This window comes from Botryllus schlosseri, chromosome 1, assembly GCF_051294905.1.
Source record: "Botryllus schlosseri isolate E-star chromosome 1, Bs_hap1, whole genome shotgun sequence".
Classification (NCBI taxonomy): Eukaryota; Metazoa; Chordata; class Ascidiacea; order Stolidobranchia; family Styelidae; genus Botryllus; species Botryllus schlosseri.
Window position 1 is genome coordinate 38,895,353 of NC_137236.1, and position 27,728 is coordinate 38,923,080.

General features: G+C 40.6%; 4 protein-coding genes and 1 non-coding gene across 8 annotated transcripts in view; 4 read left to right on the plus strand and 1 right to left on the minus strand.

Annotated features, from left to right (window-relative positions):
* Positions 1–10,576, plus strand: part of LOC145436473 (dipeptidyl peptidase 4-like) — a 58,706-nt gene extending 48,130 nt beyond the window's left edge. For all 3 annotated transcript variants that reach the window (XM_080313839.1, XM_080313831.1, XM_080313847.1), the window contains 7 exons: positions 15–90; positions 1,113–1,237; positions 2,493–2,620; positions 3,754–3,856; positions 8,137–8,195; positions 8,659–8,811; positions 10,116–10,576. In XM_080313839.1, the coding sequence (XP_080169965.1) occupies positions 15–90; positions 1,113–1,237; positions 2,493–2,620; positions 3,754–3,856; positions 8,137–8,195; positions 8,659–8,811; positions 10,116–10,241 (770 nt within the window). In that variant the 3' untranslated portion in view covers positions 10,242–10,576. The remainder of the gene's footprint in view (positions 1–14; positions 91–1,112; positions 1,238–2,492; positions 2,621–3,753; positions 3,857–8,136; positions 8,196–8,658; positions 8,812–10,115) is intronic.
* A 2,489-nt stretch (positions 10,577–13,065) lies between these two features.
* LOC145449332 (ryncolin-1-like) lies at positions 13,066–17,223 on the minus strand. Its single transcript, XM_080327718.1, has 6 exons — positions 15,985–17,223; positions 15,871–15,929; positions 15,734–15,805; positions 14,453–14,549; positions 14,140–14,239; positions 13,066–13,877 (listed from the first exon to the last, which is right to left on the minus strand). Exons 1-6 carry the CDS (start codon positions 16,043–16,045, stop codon positions 13,553–13,555), a joined length of 714 nt encoding a protein of 237 aa, XP_080183844.1. The 5' UTR covers positions 16,046–17,223; the 3' UTR covers positions 13,066–13,552.
* Positions 17,224–17,590: 367 nt separating this feature from the next.
* LOC145449348 (putative methyltransferase YdaC) lies at positions 17,591–21,047 on the plus strand. 2 transcript variants are annotated; one of them, XM_080327720.1, is made up of 3 exons: positions 17,591–17,613; positions 17,735–17,876; positions 18,981–21,047. In XM_080327720.1, exons 2-3 carry the CDS (start codon positions 17,760–17,762, stop codon positions 19,494–19,496), a joined length of 633 nt encoding a protein of 210 aa, XP_080183846.1. In that variant the 5' UTR covers positions 17,591–17,613; positions 17,735–17,759; the 3' UTR covers positions 19,497–21,047. The 2 variants fall into 2 exon arrangements, with proteins under 2 accessions (XP_080183846.1, XP_080183845.1); XM_080327719.1 differs by lacking the exon at positions 17,591–17,613 and having other exon boundaries at positions 17,664–17,876.
* Positions 19,939–20,021, plus strand: Trnal-uaa (transfer RNA leucine (anticodon UAA)). Its single transcript has one exon. It is a non-coding gene; the product is annotated as a tRNA-Leu (tRNA).
* A 3,103-nt stretch (positions 21,048–24,150) lies between the features above and the next one.
* Positions 24,151–27,728, plus strand: part of LOC145449374 (dipeptidyl peptidase 4-like) — a 34,794-nt gene continuing 31,216 nt past the window's right edge. The window contains exons 1-2 of the mRNA XM_080327725.1: positions 24,151–24,281; positions 27,398–27,498. The gene's annotated coding sequence lies outside the window, so the exon portion shown is untranslated. The remainder of the gene's footprint in view (positions 24,282–27,397; positions 27,499–27,728) is intronic.

Below are 27,728 nucleotides of genomic sequence, written 5' to 3' on the forward strand. Positions count from 1 at the left end.
TCGAAACATTTCAGCGTTGAACTACGAGATGTATGTGCCGGCAGACTTTGATAACAGCGGAAACACGAAATATCCTTTGCTCATCGAAGTGTGAGTACCACATCACAACAATTTTTGTCTAGATGTTCCTATAAGTCAGTAGCCGCCAATACAAATACAGTTGAGGAATAAGTATTTGAGTGACATAACCGGTGAGGTAAACTATCTATGTATTACAAGCAGTGTTGGGATGACCCGAGTCAACGTTTTCAGATGACTTGACTTGACTCGGCGTCTCAAAAATGTTGAGTCAATTTCAAGTCATCAAATACTCGGTGTCTACTTACTCGCTGTACCTGTACGTATATTCTCTCGACACGCTGATACGATCTGTATGAGCAACCATCCCGCAGTCATTCAGCGATTGCGCAACCTGGTTTTACTTCTATAGCTTCCGTCGATAAGTCGCAAATAAATTGACCGCAAACCTAGCAATCAGCGCTTACGTTGTCGTAGACTAGTAGTATTCTATCTGTAGCAGTGCCTTTCTGCTCAGTTATAATCTTTCCGAACCTCTTGCATAACATAAATCGGATGGATATATTAGTTTATATACATTTTTATTACTCGCCATCAATTGGTACAGGTTTCAATTGTATTGGATATGGATATATAGGTGAATTTTGTATTGGATAATATGAATTTACATCAACTTTCTGAGATTTCGTATTCTGTTATCTATTTGGCGGTCAGTTACCGAAGTGGCCTGGTAGCTCTGTGAGCCACACAATGACCTGTTGCAATTATAATTACCACGATATTTGCTACTCGATTCATAATTCATAGTAAATCAATCTGTACTTCAATCATCTTGCAAAATGCAATGGATTGAATCATGCCTCGAACTTCGAAATTTCGACATGATTTTGTGGCCTGACTCGTGACTTGACTGCACTTTACTTGACTCGATTCACCTAAAAAAATCGAGTGACTTGACTTGACTCAGGTCAGAATGTACATGTACAATGACTCGAATTGACTTGTGTCTTGAGGTAATGACTTAATCCCAACAGTGATTACATGTAGATAACCCTTCCAAAGACACACTTCAATCCGTTACTCGCAATTTTTAGATACGCTGGGCCAGAGTTCCAGACTGTTACAGACGTCTGGACACGGGGCTGGTCATCTACGCACATGGTCAGCGACAAAAATGTCGTTGTTGCCAGTGTCGATGGCAGAAACTCTGCATTTGAAGGTAAATGAAATCAGTTAAATCAGTGGTAAAAAACGTGGCGATTTAAAGAAGCAAGGCAGATATGGGGGCGAAAATGTTAGAACGTCCAGTGGTATATATTATTTCAACACGCCCAAAAAATCTCCGTGAAGACGGCTTATTCTGCATGTGACGCAAATTTTGACTAAAACAGAGGTCACCTTAACGGCAATTACACGGTTTTACGAGCACCTACTCAGATAAATCACCCTTTTTAGTCAATGCACCTGCGATCATGCAGAGTTAGACGAACAAATTTCTCCTTTCTGTGTTCTCTTTTTCGGATCAGTAAATATGGCGGGCGTAACTTTGTTTCGAGCTTGATAAGAGGGCGACGAGTCGACAAAGGTCGCGAACCACTGAGTAAGGTCGTCAGACAATCTCTAACAACCTTGCGAGTGTTGTTATAGACTTCGTCGTAAAACCCAATATCACTACTCAACATCTTATAATCATATCGAACTTGCTGGAATTGGACCAAATACCCAGAGCTTGTCAACGCAGTCAGCTCATGTACTTACGCCAAAGCAGAAGTAACGCTGTGAATACGTTCAACTCAATTGTAGGAAGTGGCGATTTGATTGACTAGAAAATGACCGATCTGTACAGCACCCGAGTAACGATAGTTTGGAAAGTAGAATTGGTCGGAATTTCGGATACAGTTCTCAGTGAATCGGTGGCGGCCACATCATCATCATCTTAATCATCATTCGTTTAATAGCAATTTCTATCAGTTCAAGAAACCACAAAAATGCGATACACTGAAAAGATGGGAAGGTATCGAAGCGACGTGGAGTAGTCTATGGAATCAGACACCCACCTTGGCCTAGGGCGTGGCGATGAGAAGACGAGGCATGCACACTGAATTAAAAGTAAAGGAATGTAGTATAGAAAAAAGCAAGTCACAAGAAATGGGATGACATGTCATGGAACGCGAGATCGATAGGCCAGGTCGTTACCCAGTAATCTTGAGAATGGAATCTGTTATCTGCTTTTCAAAATCGAAAGTGTAGAAAGTAGATTTTCGTGAAAAATCTTTAAAGTAAAATGGAAGACACCTAAAAAATCAACTTGAGTAAATAGTGCATGGAGACAAAACATGAATGAGTTCGAAAAAGCAGAAGTAGGCTACTCCGTTACGGACCACCTTCGCGGATATCTTCAATATGATCCATCATGCCCCGCCGCGAATGCATACGAAATAATATCTTATTCTGTGACCGGTATTCCTTTACAGGATACAAATTCATGAGGCAGGCGTACAAACAGCTTGGACAGCACGAGCCGGAAGATCAAACTGACTTCGCTGCCTGGCTCGCAAGTCAACCGTACATCGACGAAACTTTAGTCGGACTCTGGGGATGGGTAAGTCATGTCGGGCCAGTATAATGTCACGGACATATCAATGTGTCCCCATATCGCTTGTTACTGCACTTGGAAAAACTAATAGGAAATTGTCGATCAACTTGCTTTCGCCTGTCGAAAACCAGCCGGCGATTTTCAGGACCGGTCAAAATTTTCCCATGTTGAGTAGATTCAAAGAGTTGATTTGATCAATGAGACGCATGCATATATATCGAAGTCCTGAAAAGTACCCGAGTAATTAGCTTCTTAAATAGATTGTAACCATTTTTTAATTAGTCGAAATTTGGAAAGTTTTGGGGTGCATGGTGCGTTTTGGTAGCAGGCGGATAACACCAGATTGCGCGTAAAATGTTTACTTATCTACCCATTTTCGTGCTACGTGGTCAATATGTATCTTCGTATCAAACAAAATGCGACAAATGTGACCACAAATACGTGTCATAATCCATCATATGTTTTTATATTTCTGAATGCATATCGTACCGTCTATAGTTATGACAATTTTACAGACAAAAGTGATGAAAACTGATCTCATGATGAAATCTTATCTCAAAACGTATTCCAAATCAAAATTTCAAAAAGTCACGTTTCGTCTATAAATCCAGTCTAAAAACCGTTTGAATAAGCGGTGCAATAAGGCAAAACATATTTGATTTACCCCAAACGCATGTTTTACTGCACGTTATCTCACAATTACGAATATAGCTAGACTGAAATCTGTAAATTAGGCGTATTTCCAGTTTTTAATTTTCACGAGGGTTTCCTATGTTGAAAGTAACGAGTGACGTTAAATCGCGTGAAGCGAGAACAGAATTTAAAGTCTAATAAATCTGCCAATATTATAATTTATGGCATGTACGAAAATCTACGAAAGATGTGGTTGATCCGTAACCATATCAATGTGTCAGAACTGATATTATAGTCAGCAACATCACAAACTTTGCGATCAGGTTTATCAATTTTTTGCTGCCATTGAAAGTTCACAGTTAACTACCTTGGATATTCATTCTTGATAATATAACCAATTTATCTAACGGGCCATGGGTTAGCCACCCCTGAGATTAGCGGACAAAACTTACTGGCGTTTATTTCTGTGCTCCGTATTAACTATGGTATTGATATTCCTTTGATAGTCCTATGGTGGGTACACGACAACTCACACACTGGGCTACGATGCGGGAAACACTTTCAAATGCGGTATAGCTGTTGCGCCACTTGCGGATTGGAGATTCTACGGTGAGTAACAAGTAGGGATGGTGTGAACCTCTGAAAGGTTCAGGTTCGTGTGAACGCGAACCTTTTTGAAAGGTTCTGTGTGAACACGAACGTGAACCTCGTGACGTCACGGGACGTCATTTTGCTAATTTCATCTCTATCTTTCTATGAAGCGATAACCTATATCAATGTACACGATACCTAGCGACGACTCGGGCCACATGAGGCCACAATGCTGAAGTACATATTGGTGTTTTAAACGCCGCTAAATGTATCAACTGAGGCAATCAAAGGATATAATACTCCCATAAAATCAATATCTTCCGTCGCTTTGCCAACAATTTCGACGAGGACTTACGAAGAAACATAAGCTTACGCCTTGAAGGTCTAGGCCAGACCGGACAATGTATTCGGCGTCTAGGTATTACTACATTGATATTGAGCAGAGTGTAAAACGGGTTTTTATACTTGCTACAGATATTACCCCATTAATAAGTTCTACAGCAGTAGCCAACACCTCAATCGCACGGATTTGGTTTTAATGATACAGTAAAGATATGAATTTAAGATTGACCCGGTACGCCTGCTAGATTTTTTGCATCAGAAAACGATATCAATCTCATTGATTGGTTGAATAAGCATCATTCGCTGACCACGTATTCGGCTCGTGATGTTGTGTGATTGCGGCTCAAGCTCACAGCAGAGTGTCATTAAATATCCACAAACGGAAAGCTGGATATTTCGAGCAAACTATTGTAACAATGCAAGTAAAACTGTTGAGATTGTCAAGGTGCATGTTCGTTTAGTGTTGATTTTTAATGATGTCAGCGCCATACATAGAGTGGCCCTAGTTGAAATATAATAAATTTGAACCAAAGATGTTACAATGAAGTGAAAATTGTAATCTATGAAAAAGGTTCACAGTGCAGAACCTACCGAGGTTCTGTTGTGAACGCGAACCTCTAAATTTCCGAGGTTCACACACAGAACACGAACGTGAACCTCGCGTTCACACCAGAGTTGGATCAATTGTAATTTGTAATGTAATTGAATGTAATTAATTACATATTTCAATGTAATTGTAATGTAATTGTAATTGAAGCATTTTTATTTTGTGTAATTGTAATTGTAATTGTAATTTGACATAAATTTTGCTCAATTACAATTTCAATTACATTAAATTGCTATTGAGACCTGACAAGCACAACATAGCATAATTGACTTATAATGCATTCTCTTTAAATGTCGACAAGGAATTTGGTGGATCCATTCGCGGAAGCCCTTGACTGCGCCCTTGCGGGCGAAGTTTTTTATTTTTACCGCTATCCTGGCCTCGGCTGCCATTGTATACAATTTTTAGATTACTAACCAACGAATGGATTCGCAACACGTGACTCACGATTGCATACGCCGAGAAGCGAACTGCTGAACCGACTAAAAGCAGCAGAATTGATAGTCCCATAGCTAACGATCCAAGCGTCGAAATTTGATATGTATGGTCTTAATCGAAAGCTAGTGTCGCACTGATTCCGCAATAAAAGTATATTTCCAGGCAATGTTCTGAACAATCGCTGGGAGTAATTGGTCATTGTTGTGGTCATGCTGCTGCGGCGCTCTCACTTTTCAGAACAGTCGGCCTTAAACGGCTATTTTGGAGCAGTTACATTGCCCTGACGAGATTTTAATTTTAATTTTCGGAATTAGTGCATCAATAGCTTACGATAAAGACCAGATGCATCAAATTTGAACGCTTGGATCGCCAGCTTTAGGACTACAAAGTTTGCTGCTTTTAGCCGGCTCTGCAGTACGTTTGTCGGTGCATTCATCCGTGACTCACATCCAGGGCTTTGGAGCCGGTGCCGGAGCCCGGAGCCGGAGCCCCGGAGCCGTGCATTTTCACCGGAGCTGGAGCCGGAGCCGGAGCTCTACATAAAATTCAGCCGGAGCCGGAGCTGGAGCCCGTTATTTGACGAGTAGCTCCGGCTCCGACCTATTTCATAAGATGCTATTATATATGCAACAACCACATCTGCTGATTTATCATAATTGAACAGCAGGCCTGAATTTTATTGCTGTGCACAGCAATGGCATAGAGTAAAGTTCGTTTTAGTGCAACTATGATGTTGTCGACAATTGACAAGTATTCAGTATGACGTCACAAGCCGGCACGGCGGCACCTATATGTCTTCGTTGCTACATCGGATGTTACTGACGGCTGACATACTCCAGATTACTATCGATAACTAACTTATGGGTAGATTAGTAATCTATATAAACCAAGAAATGGCCAACCATTCGGAAAAAGGGGCACATGCAATTGACGAACGAGTGCGTGGTCGACTAGCCACGCCAAGCGGGTAAAATTTTCGAAGTTTATAAATAAACAAGGTCAATAATATTATTACTTGAGTATTGCGGGTCTATTGTATACCGCCCGCTAGGCTCAGTTTGCAAGGACACGACTATTCGGCGTCTTGCCACATCGATACCGAAGGTCTCCGATAATATGCGACAATCATTTTGTGTCTAAATTTCACCGTCGACGATCTTTATGCGAGCGCAAACGCGAAAAGACTTTCTCCCGTAATTGCGAATACAGTTCGACTCAATCGGGTAAATTAGGCGTTTTTTTTTTTTCATTTTCAGTAGGGGGTAGGCTATCAAGCAAGAAATCGTGTGACAATTAAACACGCGAAGCGTGAAGAAAACTTTCGCTACTATTTTAGTTTATTGTAATGTACGACGATTTACTGAAAATATGATTGGACCCTGAATCTGCCAATGCGTCGGAACTGATATTTTAGTCATCAACATCCCAAGTGTCGCAGCCAGAATTGTAATTTTTGGTTGGCATTGCAAGTTCACCATCTGAGCAATTCATTTTCGATAATATAATAGGAGATTAGCTCGCGGGTCACACAAAACCCTCTCTCTGGCCACATTTGGCCCACGGGTTGGCCACCCCTGATACAGACAGGCCCATTCGATAATTTCAGAGCCGGAGCCGGAGCTGGAGCCGGAGCAGTGGTAATAATGCGGCTCCGGAGCTGGAGCCGGAGCTAATGTATGATAGAAGAGAGCTCCGGAGCCGGAGCTGGAGCAGTTTAAATTTACGGCTGCTCCAAAGCCCTGCTCACGTCTTGCGCATCTATCCGTGGGTTGGCAATCTACAATAGCCTACGATTTGAGATCACGATGCTATATCGTCGTTACTTCGTCTGGCTAACTAACCAGACCACTGGATATTATATAACGTCTTATCTGACAAAGCACGGTTTTGTTTTCACCCCTCATCCTAATTCCTACGTTCCTCGATAAAAATAATTTTATTTCTTTAATTATATACTATATACGCAAATCCAACCCGTGCATGATTATAATACTTTTTTCAACGACATACTGCATACTGGAGTAGTTCGAGAACGTTTTTCTTTTATTAATTACCGGGTATTTGCGTATCATGAATGAAACATGAATACTTGAATTGTTGTTAATTACGACACTACGGTTGTCAAGGAGCACGGTTGAATTTATGATTATTCAATTACATGTTCAACAGCAGCAATTGTAATTGTAATGTAATTGAAGCGTGCAAGGAGTAATTGTAATTGTAATTGTAATTTGATATTTTTAGCATGGAGTAATTGTAATTGTAATGTAATTGAAACATGCACGAAAGTAATTGTAATTGTAATTGTAATTGAACTGAAATAATGTAATTGATCCAACTCTGGTTCACACCATCCCTAGTAACAAGTACCATACTTCCAGATTATGACTATGGCTGGAAAAATTTCCGCACCTTAGTAGTTTGATTCTGAAACGATTAGTAGGCTTCGAGTCGAGTTGCGGGATCGTGTAATGTGTAGATGTTGTAGAAAGCTCGAATGAGTTCCACAACTATAATAATGCTAGGTATCCGCCACATCAAAATAGTTTGTAGTTTCCAGCGGCATTTGCAGTCAATGCTGTAGCCTGATCACGATCACGAAATCACAGTAATGTCATTTCACTCTACGTGCGTACGAGCTTCAAGGCTTCCACAGTAGGAAACTATTCTCCAGGCTATAATTCTCGTTGATGATTTAACTCCTAATGGATTCCAATCATATTGTTCACCACCTCATTACGCAAGCACAGATGCGTAGACCAAAACACCCATGCTCACCGCCAATAAACATACTCATTACGGAATGGAATAAGTCAAGTATCCATTTCATTTTTCAAAATACATTTTTCAATCAGAATCGTTCAGCCTTAAATAAACCTGGCGCTTATTGTCGATTTTTCTTGTAAAACAGACTCCATGTACGCTGAAAGATACATGGGACGACCGCAGGACAATGATGATGCATACACGGTATGTCATTAGACTCAGAGTCATATGTGAAAAAATTGCGATGGAAATGTATTTGCATGCTTCCGTGCAAGTTGGTCAAATTTTGTGTCAAAGGGTTTGGAAAACGATTCGCCTAGGGCTAGTGGTGCTGATAGGGTTGTTGTACGGGTAGTTATGGGGTTACGATTACTTTTAAGGCTGCAATGTCATATGCACGGCACAACTATCGCTTTACATTGCTTCGCGTGCTTAAATGTCGGGCAGCCCCTAGCGATATATTTGGTAGATCGCATGTGAAATGGACGTTGAGTAGGTGACTTCGCATGCTGCATGCATTGTTCCAGTCAGGGCATCAAAGCTGGTCGACTATATGCCAGAACTTTGATTTAGACTCGGGAGAAGCCAGGAATGTTCACGATTCGGATATTACACCGCACAAAACTGTATTGTCGACAGAAATCTTTATTGTTTGCTTTATTTTCAGAAAGCTTCCATGATTACCGCACACGATTTGAATAATTTCAAGAACGTGGAATACACCCTCATCCATGGCACAGCCGACGACAACGTTCATTTCCAAAGCGCAGCCGAAATGGAGAAGGCCCTCGTAGAAGCCGATGTTGATTTCGACACATTCGTACGTTTTGATTTTAATATCCGCTGCTAGCATCAATAGAGAAAGAAGCTAAAATTATGAAGTCCTGACCTTTGTCTGGAGGGTAACAATGGTACAGGAAGTGAAGCCATTGTACAACACAGCCACTGCCGTTAAATGTCTGCATGCAGACTCATGCATCCAGGCATCAAGTGAAAAGTTGATTTCTATCCACAAACCCGTACCGCGTTGGAACTCAGTACAATTCCCGAGTCATCGTAATTTTACAGAATGTCCTATTGTCCATGTCCGATTCTCTGAAGTATACAGATAGCATAGACGTTATTTTGCTGAGTCTACAGTCTACAACCAGATATTCAACTGTCGCAATGAATATGTGTCTTTATCCGGTATAGGGCGCCGTTTCAAATTGTAATATCGTGGCGGTTTTGATACTTGCTACAGATATTACCCCATTAACAAGTTCTACAGCAGTAGCCAACACCTCAATCGCACGGATTTGGTTTTAATGATACAGTAAAGATATGAGTTTAAGATTGACCCCGTACGCCTGCTAGATTTTTTGCATCAGAAAACGATATCAATCTCATTGATTGGTTGAATAAGCATCATTCGCTGACCACGCATTCGGCTCGTGATGTTGTGTGATTGCGGCTCAAGCTCACAGCAGAGTGTCATTAAATATCCACAAACGGAAAGCTGGATATTTCGAGCAAACTATTGTAACAAAGCAAGTAAAACTATTGAGATTGTCAAGGTGCATGTTCGTTTAGTGTTGATTTTTAATGATGTCAGCGCCATACATAGAGTGGCCCGCAGTTGAAATATAACAAATTTGAACCAAAGATGTTACAATGAAGTGAAAATTGTAATGTATGAAAAAGGTTCACAGTGCAGAACCGACCAAGGTTCTGTTGTGAACGCGAACCTCTAAATTTCCGAGGTTCACACACAGAACACGAACGTGAACCTCGCGTTCACACCATCCCTAATACTTATAAGTCCCGCCCAGCCCCCCCCCCCCCCCCTTCGTAGGGCCACCACTGATGGTAGTGTATTGTATGCATCACGCTCTCGGCCTCTGAATGTTCGGAGGCGTGCGTTTGCGAAATATAGGTTGTCCGCTTTGAACATGCACTCGCTTCCATGTTAACAATAACCCTTCTGTAAAGTTTGTGTTAGCGAGAGCACTAGCGCCACATTAAGCTATTTTTATGGAAATGTGACATCATCACTGCTTTATAAATCTCATCTCTATGTAGTCTTTGTGCTCGGTTGAGTATAGTTACGTCCACGAGCCTTGACCATAAACCTTGTTTTTGCAGTTCTACGCCGATCAGGCCCATTCTATCAACGCCGGCAATGCCAACAAGCACATTTACCGACAACTGACCTCACGAATGAGCCATTGTCTTGAACGATGCGGTACACCATACCCCGGCGGATGCTAGGACAAAAATTCAATGCGTGTGAATAATTGAGATGCGAATTTAGTAGTTCACCCAGGGTGTTGTTTACCCGTGGCTTTACATGTCGAGATTACTTCCATATTTTCTGTTATTGCCTGTTGTCATCATTCCAATTTTCATTTCTGGGACGGTATGCATACTTTTTGCACGGAAGCTTGTTTCCGGGCTATGACCAGTATCATATGAAGCTTTGTTGCAGATCTCGTCGTTTCATGTAGTACGATGCAACACTAAAGTGTTGACTATATTTCTTCAATCCTACATTTCCATTGTAATCGCTTCAAAAATACCGAAGAAAAAAACTTTCTTGCATCTAAGTCGTGCATTTACGGTATAATTCGATGTCATATGACGGTATTTTTAATTTCCGCTGGTGTTGTGCACTAGTGCACATATACGTTTGTCTTAATTAAAGCCTTTATCTGATATAGGGTGCAGTCGGCATTTTTCGCGAACGCACTACTGTCTTAACGAAATTCTTACTTTTGGCTAATGAAGAATGATGAGCAGGGCAAGTTTTTGTTGCAGTTAAATCCGTGGAAAGTTGCATTTATTTTTTGAAAAAGGTTACGGAAATTGCATTTTGACCACATTTTTTTGCTCGGTTGAGTAAAACAAATAAGGTCAACTTCCCAGATTGACTAAAAAAAAGGTCAATTTTCCGGATCAGCTCCCGAAAAACCCGTAAAAGCGCTACTTCGGTGCTGATTTACAGTGTTTCAGTCGAATTTGGCTGTGTATTTCACCAAAATCGAAAATACTTTCATGAAAAATCGAGAAAGTTGCAAAATGTTGCAAAAAGTTGCATGAAAGAAATGGACATAAGTTGCAAAAAGTTGCAAAATAAGATTCCTTCAAACAGCTTAAAACAGCATCCTACATATCTTACGAGTATTTAGGAGGCTGCCGGAAGCTGTAAAAAAAGTTGCAAAAGTTGCAAAAACTTGTCCTAATGATGAGTATAGTAGTAGTGCGTCATAGTACCGATGTCTCCGAAGTGACACTTGCTAGTGCAGGACTTCAATATACAATTGATGAATATATTTATACCTATATAAACCCGAATAGTTTAGGCTGACACTAGTTCGATGTATTCGTCAGTATTTAAGTCAACTATTCCAATCCACCGTTCTAGCCATAAAGCAGAATGTCAATTAGCAGTGACATTTTCAAGCATGTTCGCTAGTGAACTATTTCAGCAGGTAAATCTCCTATTGGTCAAGAGTAGCACTCTCGAATCTCGTCCGTTAGAGCCAATGCAGTACGCGGACACTCATAAAACGATACGCATTTAAAGGTGATTAGTGCAAGTTCCAGGGTTGTAATGACTCGAGTCGAGTCAGACTCGAGTCACGATTTTCTTATGACTCGACTTGACTCGAGTCATTTTCACAAAGTACGGAAATGACTCGACTCGAGTCAATCTGTGTATTGACTCGACTTGGACTCGAGTCATTACGCATGACTCGAACCAAGTCATTGACTCGAGACTCAGACGGCCAAGACCGACATTTCATTGTAATTTCGAAGAATAGTAAAGTAGCCACCCTATTGTGATTTAGTCTATTGGTACTTGTACTTTAAAATGCGACCACAAACGTTCAAGAGTGAGGAAAATTAGTATATTATAAATGCGAGCCATTCGATATCACCAAACAGAGTTACAAAAGTGGGTTTAACATAACTTCAACTGGAAACTGAGCAGTCAACAGAATGACTTGGACTCGGAGTCGTGTCATAATACAATGACTTGGACTTGAACCTCTGCTCGATGACTTGGACTCGGACTTGACTCGGTGGTGAATTGAAAATGACTCGACTTGACTCGAGTCAAAACTATAAAAGTGAGATTGACTTATGACTCGGAGCCTTCTGACTTGGTTACAACCCTGGCAAGTTCCGCTGGGAAGTCATTAACGAGATAAGCTTACTTTCGCCTCCGCTTACCGCTCACTGTTAAAATGCGTGCCGAGCTCATAAGAGATGTTTTGATATGAGCTATGACTATGATGGCTAAAACAATTCCAATTATAGTAGCATCCCGGAATTTAATAATTTCAAATATATTTGTATTGTTTCAGGTATAATATTAGATTCTCGAGGCAACCCAACAACATTTATATTCGTATCGAGCCTCGACAGAAAATATAGCTATGTGTTGGAAGATAGCATCGGTAGCTAGGGTTACCATACGTCTTCCTTTAGGAGGATTTGTAATCCTTTTTCAGGTTTTTGAAAATGTCCTCCGAGGACGCCTAAATGTTCTACTTTTTGAGATTTTGTCCTCTTTTTGAGAATTTTGGTTAAATATAGGGCAAAATCCGACTGAGATACAGTAAATCTGCACTGAAGTAACGCTCCGGCGGCTATTTCGGGAGAAGACCCGGAAAGTTGACCTTTTATTGTTATAGTCAACCGACCACGAAGTGGGAAAAATTTACCATTTTTTCAAGATTTTCCTCCGTTTTGACAAAGTGTCCTCCTTTCCCGAATCCAAAATATGGTTACCCCATCGATAGCGGACAAGGTGTCCAAAATTATATCAAGATACTAGGAATCTTAGTAACTTTACAATTCGTCCCTATACGTACGCTCAGGTTAAAATTCATCTCCAGGAAATAATGTGTTGGAATTGACCGACGTAGAACAATGGCGTACAGTCAGGCCATAATTCATGTCATGCAGTCACGAAGTCCGCAACAAGTGTTAAGCTTGGCGATGGGCAAGTTGTGAAGGCCACAAACGTGACAACATATGGTATATGAGCTATTGCATTCATTCACAGATCAATTTTGAGTCGCGTGCGTTTTTGCATTACTGCGTGTAACGCGTATCATGTTTTTATTGTGACGAAGTCCATTAGCATGACAAGAGTGCTAAACAGATGGAGTGTTGCAAACAATATTTAATATCAATATTCGTCAGATTATATACACACGCTGTACAATGCGACATACAAAGACATACAATGTGATGTGATGAACAGATCGGAAGATGCCGAAACGACCCGCAATTGCGGTCTCTCAATCTGGCATCCAACTCAGCTAGTTGGCTAGTATTCATTACTGAGATTTTTTGTCGCCGTAAGGAAAACGACATGCGGGAGAGGAGGCTAGAATAACCTCTGATGATGGGACTGAAACCCGGGTTGCCTGCATAGATGGCTCCGAGGCTCACCATGGAAATCGACCCATATTGTAAATATTAAGGAGAATGATCATCTAACAATGTGACAAATGTCTCAGTTATCCACGAAAGTCCATATCATTGAGTTTGTCGGGCGTCAATTACTTTCAAGTCCATCCATCGTTTCCTAACCTTCTGCGAAACTTCATCTCCACGTAGCGCAATAGTCTGTAGGAACCATCACCCCACCAGAGCCCCGCCCCGCCTGTTGTGCGAAAGTTTCCATTCAGATTGCTCTCAGCGCACGCAACAAACCACCAGCCTCCCTGATAATGAATAGCGCAATTCCCCTCTGACCAAGAATCGTGATCGGCGTCTTTCGTTGAGAACTGACGATTGTTCTGATGCGAGAAAGAATCGCGGCTTGCGTTACCGGAGTATCCGGATACGGCCAGTTTGTACTTGTCGGAGCTCGGTCCGATTCGGAAATTGCTGAAAGGTTGAGAAATGCTGTGAGTGTTATGATTGCAGGAATAATTATCACATCGCTACATCACACTCTGCCATGAATGTGGCTATTCGCCAGTGTTGGTAATTCAGATTCAAAATGGAAGACATACGAATTTATGCAGTCTTAGCCAATGGATATTACACCTGTAGGCACCTTGTATGCTTTCCTTCGTTATTTTGTTTCCCCAATTAACATCCATGGTCAAAATTTGTAAATTATTTGAGGCGTCAAAGAAAAGCTTGCCTGTATTTAGCCACCCAATGAGTTCCTGTATCTTTCGTCACCATGTTGATTTCCAATTCCATATTTCCTTCCTTTGTCATTTCGTGCAATTTGTCGAGTCCTGGACACAAACATTGTGAAATTATTAATGGCTTTGGTTTTGAATCCAACTACTTTGCTAGGCGACAATGCTATTACCATAACCATCTACATGACGTACGTAATTTTGTTCAATACCGACTGAGGTTGACTGCTCAGATAATAATAGCAAGTGTTGAAGATCGAACAAATCCTGTCACTTGAAATAATCAATCTAAATTCAGGATCTTCCCACCGAGCCAAAAATTTCCTTCCCTTTTCCCGAATCCTTTTACGTAATCATCCCAACCTCTGTTGAAATCTACATCTGCATTCATTCGTCGCTGGAAAACCTACAACGGAATGCATAGCGAATAATCAAAGTTTCAGATTGGCGAAGCGACTGCCGCGGTGTGTTAAGCGACACGGTCACGGCACCAATGTCATGCCTCTTTGTGTCGGAAGTTAATCTGGGCTCCTCGCAGTTGACCTCACTGCGTATGAGGTGTCGTACGAAAAGCCCAGATGAATCAAGTAAAGTCGAGCTTCAAAAATCGGCAGCAACAGACATTGACGAGGGCGCATGGAAAAGAGAGAGAGAGAGAGAGAGAGATAAGGATGAATGAATGAATGAATGCGTGACTGAAAGTAGTCCCTAAAGCGTACCAAATGCATTCGGACATTAAAACATTCATTGCAGTGACGCAAATAACTTGGAAAAGCGATAAGCTGCCAAAGTTATTCAATAGAACAAGAACAACGAAGTTTCGGAAATCTGATGAATCCTCTTCTTGAGTCCGTACCTGGTCATGGTTCAAACTTGGAGACAAGACCCTATCTATCTTAAACCAGTGGTGGCCCACTCAAAACGGGTCGCGCGCCACTTTTCAAATTTCATAGAGGTCGCGGGCTGCAAGAACTCAATATCGAGACAAAATAGACCACACTTTTAGCAACCTATTTTTGTACTTATTTACGTCAGTGCAAAGCTGTGCTCTCTAGCAAGGGCAACGGTCATTGTTCCAATAAAAGAAGTGATATTTTACTGAAGGAACATAAATTCCACAAAAAATATCATGATCATCAATTTAAGATTACTTTGACATATGGGCTGTACACGATACCCGACGACGCTTTTCAACAACTAAGAAATCGATGTTAGGTATAGTGAGACACTATACTAGCTGAAATACTATCTCCCTGTTAATATCAATCTTGTGGGGAGCACTGAGTCCTTTTCTAAGCGTCTCGGTCTTTGTAGTGTCTCAGCAATTGCACGTGGTGGCATTGTGCACCATTTGCATTTCATATCAGCGGATTCCCCTCGATTGAATGTTGTAGGCACGGGAGAATAGCTTATTTTCAAACAGCAACAACAACATTTTGGAACTGAAATCAATTTCAGCATTTCCGAATGCTTTACGTTGCTTTCTTCGAAAATGTGAACTGCGATCACGGGTCACGTGTTGGTGAGCCCAGTCGTAAACTGAGCTTGCTCATGACGCCGCATCTTTGAGATAGTTCAAGTTATACCCACAGTCCATTTCTTTTCCTCCTCCTCCGCTATGAGTTGAAGTTCCTGCATTATATCCGACATCATTTCTGGACCCTTAGCGAAACGTACACAGGATAGAAGAACGTTCCGTGGTGACGTTAAGCAACTTATATACTAACCTGACAATCACTCTCTGAAATCCATTTACCGTTGACATATCTTCTCATGCAAACTTGTGCTGAAAGTTACAAATTTCAAACTGATTCAAATTCCTACACGAATTCATGCTATACCTGACGAACGCGCGTAGATTACGAGTACAAAAATCAAAAGTATCCAAATGTTGAGCAACATTTTCTGAAAAAAACTTGATATTCAATAGCAGCAGCCGTGGCGATGTGTATCGTACTGTGTAATCCGTGTTTCCTAAAATGTTCAATCGCTGTCATATCTAATACCGTGGCGTAAAATCAGATATAGTGGAATTTCAAACAGTATGACATATGCACGTGGCACACATCGTAGTTCTTTATTATTTTCGACCTTATGCTGTCTAACATACGTTTTGTTGCTGCTACTGAATATGTGTTATTTAAAACACAAGTCACATCAGCAGCACTGCGCTTTTACTTAAAAGCGAAACTAAGGCTCAGCATGCAGCTACTACATCCCTCATATCCGTATGGGATGAGTAATAATAAGCAATGAGCAACACAGCGATAAAATATTGCTTATTGGAAAGTACAGCAATGGGAGACACTCATATCCATGGTCAGAACACTGGAGAAGCCCACGTTTATTCCTCCCTTCGACACAATGATACAATTACATCAGATAATGGTGGCGAGATAGCGCAGTGGTATAATCTGCGGCTGCAACACGAATGGGTGCGGGTTCGAGTCCGACTTCAGAATTCCGATACCTAAGTGTTGGAGGTTTATCTAGGCTCCTCCTTGCCAGCGGTGCCTTGCAAAACGCCTAGAGGTGGGCCGTGCTATATGTCGGCAGTTATGGAAAATAAGAAGATTTATCGACCTGTAAATGACCATAATAGTCGACAAACACCATGAATACCCCATACCAAACAAACATCGGGTAATGAACCTACAGATGGATGGGAATCACGAGGCTGCAAGCGCAATCGGACAACTTTAGCAATTTTAGGTAGCTTGCTTCGTAAATACATATTGTAATGCTATATGACGAGACCAGAGCGGGTAATTTAGGGAAAGTGGTCCTAAAAAGCTACTGTCAAATTGAATTCGAAACTTGACGTTATAATCTGGTCAGGGCATTGCTACTACCCCAAAATTCTCCGCAACACCAAAATTGCCATTGCTTCGAACAATGGAGTGCCGTAACAATGACCTAAAGGAGATGCTATTGCCTCCAATTGACCATAGTACTGAATTATGCGAATAAACAGTTAGCGTAAAAAGCAAGTCACTTCATACCCGAACGCGTAAAATATCTCGCCGGTATAGCTTCCCTGCAAACAGCTGTCGCATTTTCGATATTTAGCTTCATTTGGACGGATTCTACAATGTTTTATAGTCCATAAACGTGATAACATGACGGTTGACGGTACATAAGCTATTACGTTTGGCACACTTCATTTTGGTGTCGTGAGCACTATTGCATCATTGAATGTAAACTGTGTCACGTAGTTTTTGTTGTGACGAAGTCCATTATCACTACCGCACGCGTCGACTGTGGCGTATGTCGATGTTTGGCGAAACCGCATCGAAGCGTGAATCTATAAATAGGTCTACCGGGTTTGGTAAACAATATTTCGCAACGTATTAATATGTGAGGACTCTGTGCTAGGAAGACTTTGGTATTTAGTCTGATAAACTTTCATGAAGTATCGTTAGTTAGGTTGACATATATGATTGGTACGAGATCAGTACAGCATGACATAGGTATAGTGGGCCTGTATTTGACTACTGTTTGAATTCACCGTAATATGACTTTATTGCAAGAGGATTGGGAGGTATTGGATGTCTTGGGATAACCATCCTTGTAATTTTGTGTTTCATTCAGAATAGATAAATAAGAGTCATTATTCATGGATAAACTTGCTCTGAACTTACGCAAACCTTCGTCAAACTGCTACGCAAACCTCACACGATTCGCCTTAGCTGCAAATAAGCCTTTGGGGAGAAATGCTGTGAGACTTTTGCAGGTAAGAGCGTTACTGTAGCGTAGATACCAATATGTTGAAAATTGTTGACCTCGATCCAAATTCTCAGCATGACATACATCGGTTATTGCCTTGGTTTACGATACTGCCATAGAGTCCATCATTGGAGCAGTAAACACAAGCAAATCGCACGCATCATTGCGCCTACATCAAAACACCACAACGTCACAATGAAAATTTGATGCTTCTTTTAGGAGGGTACAATCAGTCAGCAGTGTTTAATTTTTGTATTCAGTCGTACAAGAGCGTTCGATGGATGCCGGTTTTATAGAATTTGACGTTCGGAAAGACAAACCAAACATTGCCATAGTTCCACTTGATCATAAAGAGAGAATGTTGCTAACCTTTGTCTGTACCAGTGATTCTTTGGTGCCATATCGAAAATTATGCTGACCGGTTGCATAGAAACAAAAGATTATCACAGTAATGCCGGTGCACTGAAAAAAGCGACTGATTCCTCCTCGCCACCAGCGATGCCGGAAAAAGAAACTAACAATAGCATGCGGTTTCATAAAATTTGGCAGCTCATTAATCAGAATAAAGGATATCGGTCTGGTCTAAAATCACCATTGATATCGAAGCATTTTGAATAGCCTACTTAAAAAACAACAAGCAACAGCCATGGTTCATTGCGCTGGGGTCAACGTCAATAGTGCCCCCGGCAGTTTTAATCGCTGTCAAGAGTGAAATCCTCGTAACAACTGCGTGAAATAGACCTTCTATCACGTTAGTTGAATATTACTTTCTATCTAATATTTTTTAATTATATTTTCGAAGACTGTCGATATTTGTATTGTTGTCAGTCAATTATGGTTAATCACGAATATGGATACTTAAAATTTGGAATTTGCCACCGTTTATTTAATAAAACTTAGTCAACTATCAAAAAATCTACTTTTCAAACTGATTCCACAAGTTCATTTCCAACCATTTTAAAATGTCTTTTCTACTTTCATTAGCAGTAGTTTCGATTTGTGTTGAAATTAAAATTTCGACCTGTAACTGGGTAGCAATTAATGACAAAAAGTTAAGGCTTTAACTACATCTGATGATAAATATGGCCACCTCAATATATTTTCGATATAGATCGAACCACACCACAAAGTGTTGGAAGTTGGCTTTGGTCCGGGACACGGTCTTGGATACGCGCTCAATCAAAGTCTTCGAAACGGACCCGGACAAATCGTGGGAGTCGATTTTTCGTCTTTTGTGTGCGACCGCGCGAGGAAACAATTTGCCGCCGAAATCTCGACTGGGAAAGTCAAAATCATGGCTGATAACGTGACGTCGATGAGCCTACCGGACAGCGAATTCGATAAAGTGTTTCACACCAACAGCCATCTCTATTGGCCGGATCTCCCCTCTGCCTGTAAGGAATTAAATAGAGTCATGAAACCAGGTGCTAAAATGGTGACCGTGATGAATCTTGTAAGAATTGAAAAAATCTCGAGACGAATGGGAGCTTTGAAATACGCCCCGAACCTTTTCCCTGAAGGATACATGAGCAGTTTGGCCGCGTCTGGATTCGAGAACATTCAAACGATCGAAATCAAACGCCGGTTTATGCCTAGTTTACATGCTGTGATTTGTAGCAAGACATGATTTTGCAGAATTCGTAGAAATAACTGCTCGCGATAATATGGTGTTTTGTGGAAATTAAATGCATCTTCGTTGTTGAGCTGATGTATGACCGTAATTATGAATTTCACTTCTAATACCTATTTTGCCATTAATTCTACAATCAAAATCTGCCATCTAGTTTTTACCATCAGGAATACTTTTCGCTGAAGCCATCTGTTTGCATCGAATGTTCAAATTTTCATACCGCTGACGTCATATATGGTAATACGATTGTTAAGATACAATGTAATTTTTCAATTCTATATTGCTCGCGAATACCAAGGACGAGTGTCAGCCGAAATTGTTCGAGTCAAATATGTTAATCAATTGTAGGCTATATTGCAGTTCACCAACTCCAAGCGTCTCTTCAGCTATCAAATCTGCAAAAAGGTGTTGTATGGTACGGCGGATAGTGCATCCGTCAACTGGGTTGGCCGAGTGGTTAAGGCGTTGGACTTAAGTTCCAATGGGCGAATGCCCGCGTGGGTTCGAACCCCACACCCAGTACCGTTTGATGCTATTTTCGGATTTAGCAGCGTTGGCATCCCGTAGTATGGACCGACATCAAGACAGCAGCTATAGGTTCAGCCGTACAACTTCACTCACGGTCAGCTTCAGCTGACTTTCAACAATATAGTCGTCGAATCGGAATTGATGTAGGACTATACGTAATCGACACTATGAGGAAAATAACTCTGAGGCTCATTCGATTACAAGTACTACAATACAGATATTTTTTCGGTGCAATTCATATTGCAAAATTGAATGCGTATTCTGAATTAGCGTTTCGGTGCGATTGTTCTGTTTGCAAAATCTAAAATTTGGTAACCGCTTAATCGACGTGATGTCATAATCCATCAAGTGATAGTACTGAGAACTGAGAAGGCTGCCGTTCCCGCTTCCATTCGTTTTGGATCAGAACAGGCATTGTCGAAGACATTTTTCGGGACTCTTACAGCAATCGGAGTCGCAGGAAACTCATTCATGATCGCAACTCTGCTGCGGATGAAGCAAACAGTGTGTCATATCATCCTTATCGGTTTCTGTATTCCCGAAACCGTTTCATCCTGCAGCAGTCTGTTATACGTTTTACTGGCGATCACCAATTCGTCTGATCAGAATATTACTTCACCGAGGGGGCTTTCCAAGTGAATCGCGACCATTATTGTTGGTACATCATTCGCCACGATCTATGAAGTTCTTCTGCTATCTATGATCAGTATAGGGCAAGCCTTTGCAACTTTTGTACAACTACCGGCAGCTTCCTATAAAATCAGAATTTATGTAGTAGGATGTTTTAAGGTTTTTGGAGGAATCTTATATTGCAACTTTTTTGCAACATTTCTTTATTTTTTCGTGCATCTTTATGCAACTTTTCCGATTTTTCATGCAATCAACATTTTACTGGAAATATTTGGCAGTATATGCAAATAGATCGCTTGATTATTTCACTGTCGTTTAAATTTGAGGTCATTTCCGATTTGACGTACATTCAGGTTAGACCGCCGAAAATTATATATTCTCTGGGGCAAATTGTTCAGGCTATTGATTTCGTTGAAATCGCCAACATTGAGATCTGCTACAATGCCTTGGATACGGAACGATTAGAGCATCTCATACATAATAATTGCAAGGAACTTGCCCATAAATGCAACTTTTTAGTGCAACTTTTGTGAAAATGAAATGCAAGTTTTTATCGCGACTTTTGTGAAAAGTAAGTGCAACTTTTCACGGATTTGACTGCAGCAAAAACTTGTCCTAATGATCAGTTATCTCAAGTTAGTCCACGCCGCTTCTTCGTGAGTCAATATACCAACTACCGAATGCGTTCGACTGGCAGGCTAGTTGCGGTCTAATTGCTGTCTTTCCCGTGGTCCGTTACGATGCCGTATTAGCCGATATCGTGGCAACAGATGCTGGATTAAAGATATGCGGCACAATTGATGACGATGACAGACTCGCATTTAACGTGATAAACGCCCTCACTGTTGCCGTGGCTATTTTTTTTCTCTACTGCTGGTAATCATACACAACAAACAGCATCGCCATTTTTACGTTCCTGTCATAGGTGGTAAAGAGGCGCGTGCCTCGAAGCCCAATTCAGTTCGAATTTAAATTCAACTAAAACAAACCGTGCGGCAATTTCTGATTGCGGGACGATCATTTACTTTTTACAGGGGATGCGCGACAGCTGAAATAATCGGGTAACTTTCTTAGTCCCGATGGTGTCGCACGGTGTTCCTCGCGCGATGGATTGTCTTAACTCGTCCGTTTATTACTTCGGCTCCGGGGAGTAAGAGATATGGCTAAACATATGAGCGAACAGCTTTTTACAGTACGTTGCTTCCTGAAAACGAAGATAGTTCACAAGCAACTGGAAACTGAGCAATTTCTGCTGTTTTCTATCGTCACAATATCAAGATTATTAGGATTCTATAGTATTTCCCGCGACACTGCCGGGAATATATCGCATAATTTTCTGCTCGTGATTTAATGTCACGAATGTAGACCTAATAGATCGCAGGCATTCAGGATTTGAAATTATTACTGTTGCAGAACGTTTTGAAATGCTCTATTTCCTTTTCCTGTGCAGCTGCAGCTAACTCCTTCATACCCGAGGAACTGCACTAGCATGAAGATATATCGTATTTTCAGAACTGTAATAGGGGAGAGGATTCCGACCGAATACATTATTATAACATTTAATGACTTCAAACTAAATTCAACTCTGTCATTTACTTTCTCGCCCGCTTTAAATGTTGCCACCCTTTTCTTTTGCTGTATTTTTTTGTTTGTTTTTATATCGTTAACTGGTCATCCAGTTTAATTGACAACAAGAAATTCCTCCACACATATATACATACATTATACAATCACGCACATTACAAGTGAATATATTATTAATACCAATGTTGCATTGGACTTTTTGCAGCTTATATTTATATTTATAACTAAGAGTTGGCTAAAGCAAGCATCGACTAGTTATAGCATTTCTACTTATATATCATCATGGTTATGTAATGTGACCATATGGCTTGATGACCTAACGTTGGTATCCTTGGCCATCATTTCAATGAAAACTTTTCCAGATGTTCGGAAATGCCTTTTATTTATAAGTCTGCCTCTCTGCTCAATCGTTCCGGCTTCGTTTCGCACTGGTACACACTAGGGTTGTTCAGATTTGAAAAATTGTCAGGAAACTTCGATGCTTGTGACCCAAATGAAGGTTTAGTACATAAAAACACTTTTATGGGCAATTTTGGTCATCTTCGTCGTGATCTTCTGTCCCCGAAAACCCCCCAAAGATCCATGGGGCAATTCTCCTTACTACTGGATATGCAATGCTGACCACGTCACCGGTTTATAGCTTTTGTGACGTTATCAGTTGAAAACGGCCGTGTAGAGATGATATATTGCAATAAAATAGCCATGATTTCAAAATTGTACTTAACTGCAGTCCCATAAAGGCCACATGCGTAACGATTTCTCTCTACACAACCTGTCTATCATGCTCATGGGAGTCATCTATTGGTTGCACCATTGACATCGGCTTGTTTTGGATCGTACATTGAAGAAGCGCCGGTGGGTTGCAATTCGTGAACAAATATTCATATTCCCAGCTAGTTTTCATCCCTAAGATATTATTCAAAGGTATGTAATGTCAGTAATACTTTTCTCAACTTCAAATCATCTGTAAAATATCGAGTTATCTTATTTTATGGTAGACTGCAATTTAGTTGAAGAAGAATGCCGTGATCACGTGTCTGTGGAGGCCCGGTACCTCTTGAGTCAGAAGTGATACAGCAGTGCGACCCATATATTTGATTTATACTTCTGTGTACCTGTTATATTCTCTAAGTATCCTGCATATAACGGCTTCGCATTGGCGTTCACGTTTCTGTGAATATCTAGTTGTCCGTCCATTTGTCCATAACACGGTAAACTCAGTGTGTGCACTTTTTTGCCTTCTCAGAATTGGGCGTCAAAGTCACCGACTTGTTTCTTATAGCGACTATAGCGAAACCAAACGACCGCTGTCGGATAGTTATAATGTGGCCTATCAACAATGAACATATACTCGACATTTACATTCTTAAGGGATTATTTACCGATAGTATTTTTTATCAAAAATCTAAGCATATGTTAGAACTATTCTGAGTACAATAAAAACTGCTTATATTATTCAGCATATGTCTAACAAAGGCCTAGATTTTTAGTAAAAAATACAACCACTGAATAATTCCTCACTTTTGAAACTACTCATAATTGAATCGCCGGCTGGATGAAATCGTCTGGCGGCCGTATGTTTGACACCTCTGCTGTATACCTTATGATTAAAATTAATGGCGAGCATATATGTATTCAAGTCGCATATCAGAAATGATTTATACAGGAATGGAAATTTCCCGCTACTTCTCTGCTAATTAAGGAATTGATCTGTAAAACATATATTGTCAACATCTAGAATGAGATGTGACACGTCGGAATTTATATCATTCTGATTTGGCAGCTGAATGTCCATTTGTCCATACACTCACATATTGAATGCCATTATCGAAATTCCTATTTGATTAGGAATGCAACGCATTGTGCACTCTCCGCATCGTATCTCCGTGGTGACGTTGTACGCACGGACTGCATGCTCTTCCGGGTTGGTCAAATATTTGCCTTCAAATAGGAGCTTGATCGTTACATGTCAGTGAATATTCCTTTGGAAGCTTGTCGTACTATTCCTTGCGGTACATCGAAGAGGCTTACATAGCCGAGGTAATATTTACGGGGAGCACGTAAAATACTTGAGGGGTAATATAAAATTATATGCTAATATATTGTGTTTCAGAAAATGAATAGTTTATGACATTGTGAAGGATGACACCACTCCTTCTTCGACCGAAATAGCGGTATCGAAAGACTTGAACGCTCGATTACCTATGCAGAAACTGCATAAGTCAGCCGTTGAGCAATTAGCATAAGTCGTTTTAGAGGCATGAATCGCTTTGGCATTATATTGATGGACAAAATCCGTCATTTACAGAAACTTCTTTGTAATTCATCTTTTTCCGTGTAGGACGGATAAATGAGTCATGTTATAGCTAAGTGACGTTTTAAACCGCATGTCCATCCTATCTCAGCGCTTACCTTATTAACATGCTTAGCACTGGCAATGGAATGAAGTTTACTTATTATAGTGGCTGGGTTTTAGAGTTTCAGGATTTCGCATTGTGACATCGATGCTTCAAGTCAGCAGTTCTCAACCGGGGGTCGCGGACCCCTGGGGGCCGAAAGGCATTTGCAGGGGTCCGCGAAGCCTCAAAATATTTGATAGCCTAATTTGTATTTTTTTAATAGGAAATTCGCGAGGCATTTTCGCTTCATTATTAGTAAAACTCCAGAGCTGACACCAACAGAGTGGCCGTCTGAGATGAAATATCCTCTCTGTGCAGACTCATTTCACTTGCTAAATTGCCTACTGATACAGACATTTTGCTGTTTAGAGATTTTTTGTTGGGGATTGTGGGAAAGAAAAGTTGAATGAATAAGGTTGATCGCGGTGACTTAGAAAGGTTTACAAAAATCCATTTTCCTCTGTATTACGTAACCATTTTTCGATAATAACTTCAAGATAAGCTGCTAGATAAAAATGACAAGGGTGACGATTTATGTTCGTTAGAAAATAGTTTGACAAACAATTATGGTGCCATATTTGTTACGATCATACCCAAATGTGTCGTTGAACGCGATCCGCGTTATTATTACATTTGCAACCATCTATATTTGTGGAAATTTTCGGCATTCATTCATGTCAAATCAAAAGCGCGGATTTTCAAGACACAACCAATTATTTCAAGAAATACAGTTGCAGAATTCGCTCTGAAATAGTAGAAATCAACTCAATTTCTATATGAATACTGTGATCTTATTTTGAAGAAAAGATATTTCGTTGATGTTTATCACTAACGCTATAGTTATCATCTGCACAAAACAGATGACGATTGCACGATAATTGGGCTAAATTTGAACTAAAACTTTGTGTGGGTCCGCGGGGTTTCGTGACGGCCCGAAAGGGGTCCGCGGAGACAAAAAGGTTGAAAACCACTGCTCTAAGTAAACCACGGCGACTGTCATTTACAGATACACCCTAACCGAAATTCATCATAAAAAAAGTCTTCAATGCTGCTCGAATTTAACTACAGTGTTGGAATATTGAAAAATATATTTCATTCATTCACGGCTGGCTATAGCAATGTGAATTTGAAAAAGCAGCAGGCTTCAAACCAACCAATAGACTGGTTAGATCTGATCATCATTCGAAATTTAAACATCATTATAATCTACTGATCCATCGTAACGAAAGCGATACAATGTTACTGAACTTTTCACGCATTTCGAGTTACATACTATTTTCTGTAGCCGTGTCCTTTCCTAGTATTCGAACAGAAAATCCGTTGGATCACGTGTCGAGATTAGTTATTAACATTACTCAGCAGTAGCAGTGTTTCGTAGAGCCCAGGGGTGGCCAAACCGTGGTTCTTTCAGCCTTTGATGGCGGCTTTTTCATGAAAGATAGATCATTTGTTAGATTCGTCTCACCAGTATAACTTGAAACATTCAAGTACTCGGTGCGGACAGGGAAGGGGCGATAGAAGCGGCCGGTCATCTAGTCGATCCCTTTCCTAAAAGAGCATACAAATTATAGCTCACAGCACCAGAGACAATGCATGATTGCATACATGCGTTTCACCATTTTGCTAGAGAGGTTTAACCAAATGAAATGTTGATAAATTGATCATCGCTGTTTCAAATATGCCGGACCTGAGTTGTGGAACAGTATCCCACCGGCTATTGAGAGTCATCGAGCATGTACACATTCAAATCGAAATACAAACAATTTCTACTGAATAAATACTAGCTAATCCTCTAGTCCACCGGACCACGACCTGACATATCGTTCCAACTCATGCCACTTTTTTGTCACCTGTCCTTCTATATTTTCTTTTTTTACTTTTCATTCAATGTGCGTATTTCCTTGTTTACATCGTCTAGGCCAGGTAGCTGTGTGATTTCGAAGACTACTCCTAGACGTTTTGACGCCTTTCTATCTCTCATTGTATCTCAGTATTGTGGTGTATTGAAATGATGAAAATTGCAGCAATAAATTGAATTGATGCGCTTTGTCACGTATTACCAATATGTGTATTGTTTTCGTGTTGTTTCACTCCTGATGGTTTACGCAAGACTTGTAACATTTAGTGGACGGTGGCACTACAACGTTAGAAATTAACTAATGAACTCACGAATCGAGTTCACATGAATCTTTCACCGGCAACAATCGATGCGCGGTCATCAATCTATGCTAAATCATTGAGTTCAACAATGAACTTGAGAATTAATTACGCCAGCGCAGGTCACGATCATTTCCGGGCTAGCAATGGTGCATAAGGCTCTTACATTTGTATTGTAAAGGCAAGCAATAAATGCAGAGTTTGGCCAAGATAATGACGTCGAGATTACCTAGCTAGAATCTTTCTTATATTCTCTTCAGCACTTGAAGGTACTGCTCCGCACTGCTTAGGCGTCATATCAGCCTGATTTTGGACTCCTTGCAGCCCAGGTGGAGGCCACACAATAACAGACTTCATTCGTTAGCCTACATTTCATTGTGACGTCACAAATTAGTATATTTATGTCGTGGATCTTATAAAGCTAAGATTTTTGATATGCGGTTCGCACATGAAGGCGGTATAGCCTGTTTTCGGTGTTTTGTATCACCTCAGCGATTTTCTGCTTCTCATTTTCACGCACTCGCATTTCTATTCACACTGTGGCACACGCATTCCCGTCTCGATTAATAATCGAAATTTACTGCTCCTCGTGTTTTTAAGCTGGCACCTAATCAGAATGGCCAACTTGAGTAATATGAAGATCCTTGGAATTATAGCGCTGTGTATTTGCGCAATTCTAATCGGTTACGCATCTGTTCAAAGTAAGTATTGAATAAATCATTTTGCCGTCGTATTCAGACCATCCGCTGCTACATATAACGCATAGACGTCCTAGTTTATTTTTCGATCGACACGTCCTAATGACTCTGCGTCGAGTTAGTCGCAATAATCAACGTAACGTATTTGCGAAACGTGATCATTTAGCTGCGTATGTGTAATTGTGTATGCACATTTCATATTGTACAATATGCAGTACAGTACAATGTACACT

Coding starts and splice junctions, on each gene's coding strand:
- LOC145449332 (XM_080327718.1), bottom strand. CDS start 16,045: ATGTTGCTCAACATTTGGATACTTTTGATTTTTGTACTCGTAATCTAC. Junction 15,930..15,984: donor AATCTACGCGCGTTCGTCAG/GTATAGCATGAA, acceptor TGTAACTTTCAG/CACAAGTTTGCATGAGAAGA. Junction 14,550..15,733: donor AGGAGGAAAAGAAATGGACT/GTGGGTATAACT, acceptor ATTCCGTTGTAG/GTTTTCCAGCGACGAATGAA.
- LOC145449348 (XM_080327720.1), top strand. CDS start 17,760: ATGGATAAACTTGCTCTGAACTTACGCAAACCTTCGTCAAACTGCTAC. Junction 17,877..18,980: donor ATGCTGTGAGACTTTTGCAG/GTAAGAGCGTTA, acceptor TTTTCGATATAG/ATCGAACCACACCACAAAGT.